The sequence below is a fragment of the Barbus barbus genome, assembly GCF_936440315.1.
Source record: "Barbus barbus genome assembly, chromosome: 8".
In the NCBI taxonomy this organism is placed as follows: Eukaryota; Metazoa; Chordata; class Actinopteri; order Cypriniformes; family Cyprinidae; genus Barbus; species Barbus barbus.
Genome location: NC_136736.1, coordinates 23,664,535 through 23,677,547, shown reverse-complemented (window position 1 = coordinate 23,677,547; position 13,013 = coordinate 23,664,535). Strand labels below are relative to the sequence as shown.

Genomic DNA, 13,013 nt, shown 5'->3' with positions numbered 1-13,013 from the left:
GAATGATTGATTCCTCAACGAAACACTAGGAAGTAGGCTATAATATTAATAATTAATAATTATTAATTTGCAGAAAAAAAGAAAAGAATAATAGCTAATAATAATATACAAATATTATGGAAAAAGACGACCAGTTAATGGACACACACAGCTAGAATGTGGGATGCATAAAAATGTTTTCTTGTAGGTCTATTTTATTTGATGTACTTTATGTAACATTTAGCCTATTTGTGATAAACTTAATTTGAATGCTGTGTACATCGCGTGCAATTGCCTACAGTCTGGTAGCCTATGGTCAATTATAATAATTAATTATTATGTAATCATTTTTATGATAATTAATATAATTTCTTAATTCAAAATAAAATATTAATGAATCCCTGATAATCCCGGGTTGCTATGGTCACGTAGGTTTGTTTACACATTAAACTCGTGACCACGAGAAAAATATGTCGTTCCCTCAACATAGCATCTCGAGACCCAGACATAAGGATGTTATTACCTCGACAAAACGAGCTTATGGCCACGACATAATATCACGTTCCCACGAGTTAATATCTCATGGCCACGACATATTATCACGTTCCCACCACTTAATATGTCGTGGCCACAACAAAACTAAGTGAACCGAAGACGGCCCCTCCTGGGCACCGTAGTTTTCAGCATTAATAATAAGAATGTTTCTTAAACACCAAATCAGCATATTAGAATGATTTCTGAAGAATCACGTGAGACTGGAGTAATGGCTGCTGAAAATTCAGCTTTGCCATCACAGAAATGGAGTACATTTTAAAATATAAAAAAATTAAATAAAAAGGTTATTTGAAATTTTAATAATAATTCACAATATTACTGATTTTGTTGTATTTTTGTTAAAATAAATGCTGCTTTGGTGAGACTTTCAGTAGCAGCAATAACAAAAACAAAAAAACTATATATTATATTATATTATATTGGCCAATCTCAAATAAAATACATGGTTATACAATTTCAGTTTACCAGTAAACAATATATGATATATAGTTATAGACCTGGATAAATTTGCTTTGACATAAAATTAATTTTAATTTCCATGTAGAAAATGTACTTTGACTTTGATTTACTGGTCTACAGGTCCTTCTCAAAAAATTAGCATATTGTGATAGTTCATTATTTTCTGTAATGTACTGATAAACATTAGACTTTCATATATTTTAGATTCATTACAACACAACTGAAGTAGTTCAAGCCTTTTATTGTTTTAATATTGATGATTTTGGCATACAGCTCATGAAAACCCAAAATTCCTATCTCAAAAAATTAGCATATCATGAAAAGGTTCTCTAAACGAGCTATTAACCTAATCATCTGAATCAACTAATTAACTCTAAACACCTGCAAAAGATTCCTGAGGCTTTTAAAAACTCCCAGCCTGGTTCATTACTCAAAACCGCAATCATGGGTAAGACTGCCGACCTGACTGCTGTCCAGAAGGCCATCATTGACACCCTCAAGCAAGAGGGTAAGACACAGAAAGACATTTCTGAACGAATAGGCTGTTCCCAGAGTGCTGTATCAAGGCACCTCAGTGGGAAGTCTGTGGGAAGGAAAAAGTGTGGCAGAAAACGCAGCACAACGAGAAGAGGTGACCGGACCCTGAGGAAGATTGTGGAGAAGGACCGATTCCAGACCTTGGGGGACCTGCGGAAGCAGTGGACTGAGTCTGGAGTAGAAACATCCAGAGCCACCGTGTACAGGCGTGTGCAGGAAATGGGCTACAGGTGCCGCATTCCCCAGGTCAAGCCACTTTTGAACCAGAAACAGCGGCAGAAGCGCCTGACCTGGGCTACAGAGAAGCAGCACTGGACTGTTGCTCAGTGGTCCAAAGTATTTTTTTCGGATGAAAGCAAATTTTGCATGTCATTCGGAAATCAAGGTGCCGGAGTCTGGAGGAAGACTGGGGAGAGGGAAATGCCAAAATGCCTGAAGTCCAGTGTCAAGTACCCACAGTCAGTGATGGTCTGGGGTGCCACGTCAGCTGCTGGTGTTGGTCCACTGTGTTTTATCAAGGGCAGGGTCAATGCAGCTAGCTATCAGGAGATTTTGGAGCATTTCATGCTTCCATCTGCTGAAAAGCTTTATGGAGATGAAGATTTCATTTTTCAGCACGACCTGGCACCTGCTCACAGTGCCAAAACCACTGGTAAATGGTTTACTGACCATGGTATTACTGTGCTCAATTGGCCTGCCAACTCTCCTGACCTGAACCCCATAGAGAATCTGTGGGATTTTGTGAAGAGAAAGTTGAGAGACGCAAGACCCAACACTCTGGATGAGCTTAAGGCCGCTATCGAAGCATCCTGGGCCTCCATAACACCTCAGCAGTGCCACAGGCTGATTGCCTCCATGCCACACCGCATTGAAGCAGTCATTTCTGCAAAAGGATTCCCGACCAAGTATTGAGTGCATAAATGAACATAATGGCCATTCTTTTATTGGTCGGATGAAATATGCAAATATTTTGAGATAGGAATTTTGGGTTTTCATGAGCTGTATGCCAAAATCATCAATATTAAAACAATAAAAGGCTTGAACTACTTCAGTTGTGTTGTAATGAATCTAAAATATATGAAAGTCTAATGTTTATCAGTACATTACAGAAAATAATTAACTTTATCACAATATGCTAATTTTTTGAGAAGGACCTGTATATATATTTACTAGTATCTTACCCCACTCTTTCCTCATCTTTCCTTCAAAACATAGAGTTGTGTGTCATTTTGTCCTCATCAGGCATCTGTAGCATGGACATATGTCAGCACTCCATGACTATAGATTAGATTTATTTAGTCTGGTCATTGTACAGTCATGCACAGAAATTAAACATGTAGAAATTAAGATGCTCTGCGTTAATTGCTTTTTTCTGTTGTTTTCATGTCTATATTTACAACTCTCAGAGAATAGATCCTTCTTGTCTTTGCCTCTGCTTATACCAGGCATTCATATCCATCTCAGGTGATAGAATCACAAGTGCGCAGCCACATAAAGGTGTAAACAGGGTCCAAAATCATTGATTGAATCCCTCAAACCATATTTGGAGGTGGTGAAAAAATCTGTAAATATAGTAACACAATGAGATCTGTCAAAATCTGACCATAAGTGGATAGAAGAGATCAATTGGAGAAGCTAGTGAGTAATAATAATAATATATACAGTCAGGTCCATAAATATTGGGACATAGACACAATTCTAACATTTTTGGTTCTATACACCACCACAATGGATTTCAAATTAAACGAACAAGATGTGCTTTAACTGCAGACTGTCAGCTTTAATTTGACGGTATTTACATCCTAATCAGGTAAACGGTGTAGGAATTACAACAGTTTGCATATGTGCCTCCCACTTGTTAAGGGACCAAAAGTAATGGGACAATTGGCTTCTCAGCTTTTCCATGGCCAGGTGTGTGTTATTCCCTCATTATCCCAATTACAATGAGCAGATAAAAGGTCCAGAGTTCATTTCAAGTGTGCTATTTGCATTTGGAATCTGTTGCTGTCAACTGTCAAGATGAGATCCAAAGAGCTGTCACTATCAGTGAAGCAAGCCATCATTAGGCTGAAAAAACAAAACAAACCTGGGAAGAGAAGAGTATGGAGAAGGAAAGGAACTGCTCATGATCCTAAGCATACCACCTCATCAGTGAAGCATGGTGGTGGTAGTGTCATGGCGTGGGCATGTATGGCTGCCAGTGGAACTGGTTCTCTTGTATTTATTGATGATGTGACTGCTGACAAAAGCAGCAGGATGAATTCTGAAGTGTTTCGGGCAATATTATCTGCTCATATTCAGCCAAATGCTTCAAAACTCACTGGACTGCGCTTCACAGTGCAGATGGACAATGACCCAAAGCATACTGCAAAAGCAACCAAAGAGTTTTTGAAGGGAAAGAAGTGGACTATTATGCAATGGCCAAGTCAATCACCTGACCTGAATCCGATTGAGCATGTATTTCACTTGCTGAAGACAAAACTGAAGGGAAAATGCCCCAAGAACAAGCAGGAACTGAAGACGGTTGCAGTAGAGGCCTGGCAGAGCATCACCAGGGATGAAACCCAGCGTCTGGTGATGTCTATGCGTTCCAGACTTCAGGCTGTAATTGACTGCAAAGGATTTGCAACCAAGTATTAAAAAGTGAAAGTTTGATTTATGATTATTATTCTGTCCCATTACTTTTGGTCCCTTAACAAGTGGGAGGCACATATGCAAACTGTTGTAATTCCTACACCGTTCACCTGATTTGGATGTAAATACCCTCAAATTAAAGCTGACAGTCTGCAGTTAAAGCACTGCAAATCTTGTTTGTTTCATTTGAAATCCATTGTGGTGGTGTATAGAGCCAAAAATGTTAGAATTGTGTCGATGTCCCAATATTTATGGACCTGACTGTAAATAGGGATCACAAGGTGGATGTTAGTACCGGGTGTAAATAGAAATATGTCTCAACACTTATTTTTTTCTGTCATTGTAATATTTTATGTTCTGTGTATCTGTGTACCAGTTTGAGCTCCAATGGTGCTATTGCTTTCATTAGCACATGAAGAGATTAATCAGTATATGATGAGTTTCTAAAGCCACTTCTTTCTCCACAGAGGGGATTGACTACTCCATTGATTGTGTAAGTACTTAAGTTGTGCCAAAATCACACTCACTCTTCCTGATTCTCTCTTTATTTCCTCTTTCTGCATTTCTTTTCACTCTTTTATCCTTTGCTAGTCATTCATTGTAACTAGGGATGTGCATTTTGGTCATTTTGGCTGCTAGAGTACTGGCTTGATGGGAACAGATTGTATTTGGCATGTTTGCCGTTGAAGTTTCAGTGTATCGCACCGATAGCGTTACGCTTTCAAGACAGCGTGTCAAGTTACAGCACAAATAGTTCAAAAGTGTTTATGCATCTAAAAAAAACAGCATTCTGTTGCATTTACTTGTATCTACTGTTATACTATTTATTAATATTTTATATGAGCTTTTATATTTTCAGTTTTAGTAATTGTATGTACTTTTATTTATATATAGCTTTGATTTAAATAGTTTTTTCAATTTTTAGTACTTCAACTTAAATATCAGAAATGTTGTCTTGGCAACCAACTGAAATAAAAAGTTTTAAGTTTATTTTTGTAATATATATATATATATTTTTTGTATTACAGTAAAAACATCAAGTTACACAACTGATTTTTAATAACTGATCATTACTTTCAAGTACTCATGCTCATACCTAGTTAGAACAGTATAGATGCACCCTGTCTTCTTACCTAGTTTGCTTTTTTCCTCTCTGCTTCTGTGTTTGTGTTTGTTTGTGTTTGTGCGTGTGCGTGCGTGCGTGAATCAGATTGAAACCCCAATGTTGAACCTTGCAAAAAGGGTTGATCACTGGACATGGGATCCTAATGAAGAGCGTAGACGACAGGAGAGGTGGCAGCAGGAGCAGGAACGCCTGCTGCAGGTACAGTAGCCAGCTTGGGCTTTGTCTGAGAGAAGTGAGCACCTGCTGTCCTGTAGAGACAACTTTCTCTGTTGTTGTGTTCTGGTTAGCATTTTACCATCTGTTCCTGTCTTCCCTTCGCATTCTCTCAAATCTATCACACATTTGTTGACTTTTGCATACCTGTGAGATATAAAAGGAGGAATTTTGAAGAATTTGTTGATCAGTCTTGTCCATGCAGTAACAATAAAAGAGGACTGAAGCTTTCAATTTTAATAAAGGTCACAAAAGCAGTTGTGTATTTATGTTGGTTTCATACCAGGGGTGTAGTCATCATTTTAAAAGTGAGGGGGACAGAAATGTCTAATGTACTAATACCTTTTTTTTTTAATTGACAAGTTTTATTTTTCTCTTATTTCTTATTTTTAATTGGCTAAGAAATCAAATACACTGCTGGACAATAACCATTAATGTGTATTCTATAATATTTTCATATATTTTCCTCATGACAATTTTATGAATTGTTTACTGTATATACATTTTTTTCCATTTTTATCACAGAAGGCGGTAGAATAGTTTCTATACTAATAATAAACGCTACTTCAGTTAGCTCTGCATTATTCATAACTTTATTTATTACCTGGAGATGACTTGAAAAACACACATAAACCATATATTGTCGCAGCCGTGTGTTTATTGTCTTCTGATTTTTATTTAGCTTATACAGAAATAGCTGAATGCTTTTGGGGTCAAGATGCTTTTGTTCAGCAAGGATGGATTAAATTGTTAAAAAATGAAAGCAAAGACTTTTACGTTATTCCAAAAAATATATATTATTCCAAATTATTATTCCACATAATATCATTCCAAATAAATGCTGTTCTGTAGTTTATATTCATCAAAGAATCCTGAAAATGTTGTATCATGGTTTCCACAAAAATAATAAGCAACTTTAAGTTTTCATCATTTATTTTAGATATTAGAATAATTTCTGAAGGATCTTGTGACACTGAAATCTGGAGCAATAGCTGCTGTTTAAAATTCATCCTTGATATTAAAGGAATAAATTACATTTCAAGTATATTAAAAACAATTATTTTTAATTGTAGTAATATTTCACAATATTTCTATTTTCAAAAACATCCAAAAATCCTACCACAAACGTTTTTCTATCTTTTTTAAAAAAAGTATATGTTTAAAAATGTCAAGTAGAAGTACAATAATAATACAAATGTACAACAAATAATACAAAAAGTACAAATTGTCAAAAATGTTTAAATTTCATAAATATCAATTTAAGTCCCTCCATTTGACCTGAATAAAGTCTATCATTAAAATAATATGATTCCCTTTCGTTGTTATTGCATGAAAAAGGGCAACCAGTAAATTTTTCAGCATTTCTCCTTTTGTGTTCCACAGATGAAAGTAAAGTTAAGCAGCTTGAAGCAACATAAGGTTGAATAAATGATGACTGAATTTTTCTTTTTCTGCAGGAGAAATATCAGCGAGAGCAAGAGAAGCTGAAGGAGGAGTGGGAGAGAGCGCAGAGAGAAGTGGAAGAGGATGAGAGGAGACACCATGAAGAGGTACGTATTTTAAGTGTTTCACATGAGATCTAATTGGTTCTTACTGACCACTAATTAGCTCTTAATCAATAGGAAAGGCGGATACTGGAGGAAACCGTGACCCCACTGACCCCTCGCACCTCAGGTTTATCATCCAGTATGGTGACAGAGGCTCCGTCCCTCACCCAGCCCTCAGCCCCAAATGACACCATTGTCCTCTCCTTGGCTGACTGGGAAAAGAAACAGGAAATTTTGGAGAAACAGGCACAGACAAACCAGAGTAACGGACTCGCACACAGGTGGAGTACAAACAAAATCCATTAGAAACGAGAATAATGATAACTTGCTATAGTAACAAACCCTACAAAAATTTTAAATGCAATTTTAATGTCAAATGCAATTTAATTCAGTGTTTTTCTGGTATTAAAAGCTGATTTTGATGTACTCTTGTCAATCTGTCATTGGAAAAGGTGTAATGGTCAAGTACAGATGCAAGTGTTGATATCATAACTCTGCATACAGGATATGTCTGAAAGGATGTTTCAATGTTAATATGACCTCTTTAGCCCTGATCAAGTAATCACACCAGCTCAGCAGAATGGTCAGAGAACTGAACCTCAGGAGAGCCAAACAGCTACACCACAACTGCAGTTTATACAGGGTAAGACGCTAACATTAACCCTGGGTCAAAATGGATGTCCTAAATGACAAAATGTAATTTATTAAATAAATATTTTAGTAAACATGAAAAAAAAGTTATTTTTCTTGGTTTCATAGATTTTTGATAATGTTATCTACAAAACAATTAAATAATTAATAGACTGTAAAACAGGGGTCACCAAATTCAGTCCTGGAGGGCTGGTGTCCTGCAGAGTTTAGCTCCAACCCTAATTAAACACACCTGAAGCAGCTAATCAAGGTTTTACTAGGTATACTTGAAACTTCCAGGCAGGTGTGTTGAGGCAAGTTGGAGCTAAACTCTGCAGGACACCGGCCCTCCAGGATCAAGTTTGATGGCCCCTGCTGTAAAATGTCAAGTGAAGCAACCATCATGTAAAAAGTGACTTTCCATGTACCTTGGATACATTCAAAAATTATTATTATTATATTCATTAAATATCATGACCTTGATTTGGAGAACAAGAGGTTTTTAGAAATAACCAATCTTCTTATAACAACATTTGAGATATTTTTAAATGTAATATTAAATAAGTCATTAATATATTTATATTTAATTACAATGCTCATATTATTCAAAATAATAGCAATAGTTTTATTATTATTATACTACATTCTATATAATAGTGTGTGTGTGTTTTTGTTTTTATATACCGGTGGGGACTTAAACCTGAAAACACACAGACTCATGGGGACTTGTGTCACGGTGGGGACCTAAATTGAAGTCCCCACGGGTAAACAAGCTTATAAATCACACAGAATGAAGTTTTTTGAAAATCAAAAAGGGCTGTGAGGGCTAAGTTTAGGTGTAGGGTTGGTGTAGGGCAATAGGTCTGTACAGTAGAAAAACCATTACGCCTATGAGAGTCCCCACAAGGATTGTGTGTGTGTGTGTGTATATATATATATATATATATATATATATATATATATAATTACTTGCACGTAATTATGCATAATTTGTTTCTTATTATAATAGTAAGTACATGTAACGTGTAACAAGGACAACTTAAAATAAAGTGTTATGTAGTCAATTAAAACAGCAAATTAGCAGACACACCTACTTTTTCTCTTTGTGTTATTACAGATGGCTCTTGGAGCTGTAAGTCTAAAGACAGACAAGAAGATTTGAAGAAAACTGCCTCACTGGATCGTAAACAGAGTCCACCTCAGAGCCAGACCACAAGGATAAGGAGGTGCGTGTGTGTCTGTGTGTTTATGGGAATGCATGCTGTCTTGCATACACACGTGTGCCAAAGTGCTGCTTGGCTTTGCTATGAGTGGAGGATGTTTTAAAGATCAGATCATATGAGTTTTTTTTTTTTTCTGGCACATGGAACATTTCTGCATATGACTTGCTTTCACAGTTGTGTGTCTCTATGCTTGTGTGTATGTGTGTGCGGCTGCTGGCAGGACTGGGTCATGTGAAAATGTTTTAGGAACACACCCATCAAAATCACCCACACCATCACAAGACACGCCACCTCCATCGCCCAGCAGGTATGAGTCTATTCTCCAACACATACTCAATCACATGGAGATACGTGTGTGTGTGGAGCATTTTAGTAATAGGCTTCGAAAGCATTTGTGCTCTTCATCCAGACACAGTGACTGTGTCATGCTGTTGAACTGGCCTGTAAGATTAATTGCATTTAATTTAAATGCAGAAGTATTGGTTTAAAGCAGGCATCCTCAAATCTGGTCCACTCCTGCATAGTTTAGCTCTAACCCTAATCAAACACACCTGAGCATGCTAATCAGAGTCTTCAAGATCATTAGAAAATCACAGGTTGGTGAGTTTGATCAGGGTTGGAGCTAAACTCTGCAGCAGATTGGCCCTCCATGGAAAGATTTGAGGAACCCTGGTTTAAAGGAATAGTTCGCCCAAAAAATGAACATTTGCTGAAAATTTACTCCTCCTCAGGCCATCCAAGATGTAGATGAGTGTGTTTCTTCATCTGAACAGATTTAGAGAAATTTAGCAGTACATCACTTTCTCACCAATGGATCCTCTGCAGTGAATGGGTGCCGTCAGAATGAAAGTCAAACAGCTGATAAAAACATCACAATAATGTACAAGTAATCCACACAATTTCAGTCCTTCGATTAGCACCTTGTGAAGTGAAAAGCTGTGTGTTTGTAATAAAAGATTCAACGTTAAGGCATTTTAACTTTAAACGATTGCTTCTGACCAAAATACGTCCATAAGCCATAATAACACTTCCAACCCTAAAAGTCCAACCACTGTTGTTTTCACACATGAAAACCCACAACTGTTTTTGTTTGTAAACAGTGCTTGATCCGTGCATATTGCTCTCCTGAATCAGACAAGAGACAACTTTTTCAGTGGAGAAAGCAATGTTATGGATCTTGAGTTAAAAACATCTTAATGATACATGTTTTAATTACAAACACACAGCTTTTCACTTCACAAAGACATTAATTGATGGACTGGAGTTGTGTGGATAACCTGTGGATTAATGTAATACTTTTATCAGCTGTTTGACTCTTATTCTCACGGCACCCATTCACTACAGAGGATCCATTGGTGAGCAAGTGACGTAATGCTAAATTTGTCCAAAATCTATTCCGATGAAGAAACAAATTCACCCACATCTGGAGGGTGAGTGAATTTTCAGCAAATTTGTATTTTTGGGTGAACGATTCCTTAGTTTAATGCATCCATTTGAAATGCAAAACTGTTGATTTCGGTTCAGCATATGATGATTGAAGTTGTGCCACCAAGATTATAAGGCATAATCATTGCTTTCATTTCAGGAGTTACATAATCATGCTAAATGCTGTGCGCACAATCCCATTTATTTAAATTGCATGCCTGTATTGCATTTGTTACCTCTTTATAGTATTTTTTTAATTATTGCTTTTTATCCAAGACCTGACAAGAAAAGAATGTTAAATGATAAAAAGTTTTACATTAATAAATGTCTTTGTATGGCGTCCTCTGCAGGTCAGTAAGTGGAAAGAAGCTTTGCTCCAGTTGTGCACATCCCTTGGGTAAAGGAGCAGCTATGATCATTGAAAGCTTGGGGTTGTACTTCCATATTCAGTGTTTTAAGGTAATACTCATATACTTTTGCCTCTGTGTGCGTAAGAAACTTGTGCATCCTCTTAAATCATTATCTGATGTGTTCTAGTGTGGAATATGTAAAGGGTTACTTGGAGACACAAGTGCTGGAACTGACGTCAGAATTCGAAATGGACTTCTTAATTGTCAAGAATGCTACATTAAATCAAGAGGTAAGGCTTAATTTGTTTTAACTGTATCTTAAACATGATCCTAAATGCGCAGATTATTGTAATTCCCTTTTTCCTGTATTTTGTATCATAAACAGGAAAATCTGTGATCAAAATCTTAGTGCCATTAGCTTTTAATTATTTTAATAATTTCTTCAACTATGGGGCCTGTTGACTTTTAGAAAACGAACTCTTAAAACACTTTTCACAATCTCACTAGTTCATTTGTTGATATAAGTCAAGTTTTCATTGGATTTCAAATTTTGTACTGTGATTAATAACATTCTGTGGTGGAAATAGCATTGTTTTACAGAATAGACTCCTTTGCTTTGCTTGGTCTACTTTTATTGCTAGTATTTTATTTATCCTAAATACACACAATTAAATGTTATTATAAATGTATTTTTGTAATATAATTACAATTTAATAAGATTTTCTACATTTTTACATAATTTGAGAAACAATATATAGAAAGTCCACTATATATAGTCCATTAAAGTATATTTCATATCAATCAGTAATTATTTTAAGTAATAATTTACCATAAAATATATTTTATTAAAGTAAATATTTATTGTGGTTTTATACTATTTTTATTATTGATTTTTTTTTTCTTATTTTAAGATTGAAAATCTGGGTCTAGTAAGGGTAAAACAATCCTAAACATATTTTCAGGACATTTTTAATATGCTCCTTCCTTGCAGCTGCTGGCCAGCCAACAACATTGTGATGCCACTGCAATTCTGACAAAGAAATGGAACTGAAATCAGGTTAAACCGACCCAGGACCATACCCAAGAAGAACGGATTTTACGTTTCTATAACGTTTCCAACAGTTTTCCTTACAGCACAATCAAGCATAGACATTAAAGTCAAAACTGGAATCATGGACACATGATGGGTTTTCCTCTGGACTTTCTTTGACTGTCTTTGTGCTCGCTGAAAAACGACTTTATCGCTTACATGATTAAAAGTCCATAAGATATTACTGCGATTACAGCGAGTCTGTTCATACTGTTAGTTTTACACTTTAGAATGAGAAGTAACGGTAGCACTTTACCTCACAGTGGCCATGTTACACAAATCTCAATAGCAATAAGGCCAGAAACATACTTTACACAAATGCAGTTCTAAAGGTTGTGATAGAGATAAAGTCAAATGCCTGTGCCATTTACCCAAATAATATCTAGGTAGCTGTATACACTCTCACAACACTTGTCAGTGGGGCAGTACCTTTTCAAAATGTACTAATACATACCATTTAGGTACTAATATGTACCTTAAAGGTACTAATTATTTTTGAGAGTGTATAAACGATATAAAAATCTAAAATCAAGATTCTCTTAAAACTGTTGCTTCATGACAGTAGTTTGCCTAAGAGAGAAAACTGATTTGTAGAAGCCAATGAGCCAAGGCTTACTACATCATTCTGGGAGCAAAAAGCATCTTTTTCCATTGACAGCCATTCAAAAGTAGCATTGTATTCTGACTAAATAAGCAACTGAAGGCTGCAAACATGTCAATGTTTACATTGGGGGGACCATTTTTTGGAGGTGGTTTGTAATGGTCTTTTTATTTAAAGGAATTAAATAATTAAAGGATTCTTTAAAAATGGGAAGAAAGAAAGAATAAATAAGAAAAATAATATTTTTTTGTAAAAAAAAGAAGATATAAGAATAGAGAAATAAGAAAAATATTTTTTTTTTTGTAAAGTTATCAATTTGAACTGTTTGCAAGTAATATTTTTATTTTAAAATTTGCAGCCATTCACTCTTATTCAGATATTCCTATGTAAAAATGCAAAATGGCAACAATTTGAAATGGCAAAAATAATACTGGATATTACTGTTGGTTATTTAACATTTTTATGTTATAAAAACATGTTTAGCTACTTACCTTGCACTCTTTCACTGTTTGTTATCTGTGATAGTAGTATTGGCTCTGGTGGTTACAGCACTTAAGCAATTTATAAATGGCAGATATTACATTTTCATGTTTTTGCCAGTGACATTTTTGATGCCACTTATAAGTGTAATTGACATCATAGTT

At 35.7% G+C, this 13,013-nt stretch overlaps 1 protein-coding gene across 1 annotated transcript in view; it reads left to right on the top strand.

The window, feature by feature from the left end:
- The window catches only part of LOC306873994 (LIM and calponin homology domains-containing protein 1-like), a 56,897-nt gene extending 44,277 nt beyond the window's left edge, over positions 1 to 12,620 (top strand). Inside the window, exons 15-24 of the mRNA XM_079423635.1 lie at positions 4,632 to 4,657; positions 5,375 to 5,488; positions 6,961 to 7,053; positions 7,126 to 7,331; positions 7,599 to 7,693; positions 8,798 to 8,906; positions 9,124 to 9,210; positions 10,679 to 10,787; positions 10,866 to 10,968; positions 11,670 to 12,620. Coding sequence (XP_079279761.1) covers positions 4,632 to 4,657; positions 5,375 to 5,488; positions 6,961 to 7,053; positions 7,126 to 7,331; positions 7,599 to 7,693; positions 8,798 to 8,906; positions 9,124 to 9,210; positions 10,679 to 10,787; positions 10,866 to 10,968; positions 11,670 to 11,695 — 968 coding nt within the window. The 3' untranslated portion in view covers positions 11,696 to 12,620. The remainder of the gene's footprint in view (positions 1 to 4,631; positions 4,658 to 5,374; positions 5,489 to 6,960; positions 7,054 to 7,125; positions 7,332 to 7,598; positions 7,694 to 8,797; positions 8,907 to 9,123; positions 9,211 to 10,678; positions 10,788 to 10,865; positions 10,969 to 11,669) is intronic.
- Positions 12,621 to 13,013: the final 393 nt, after the last annotated feature.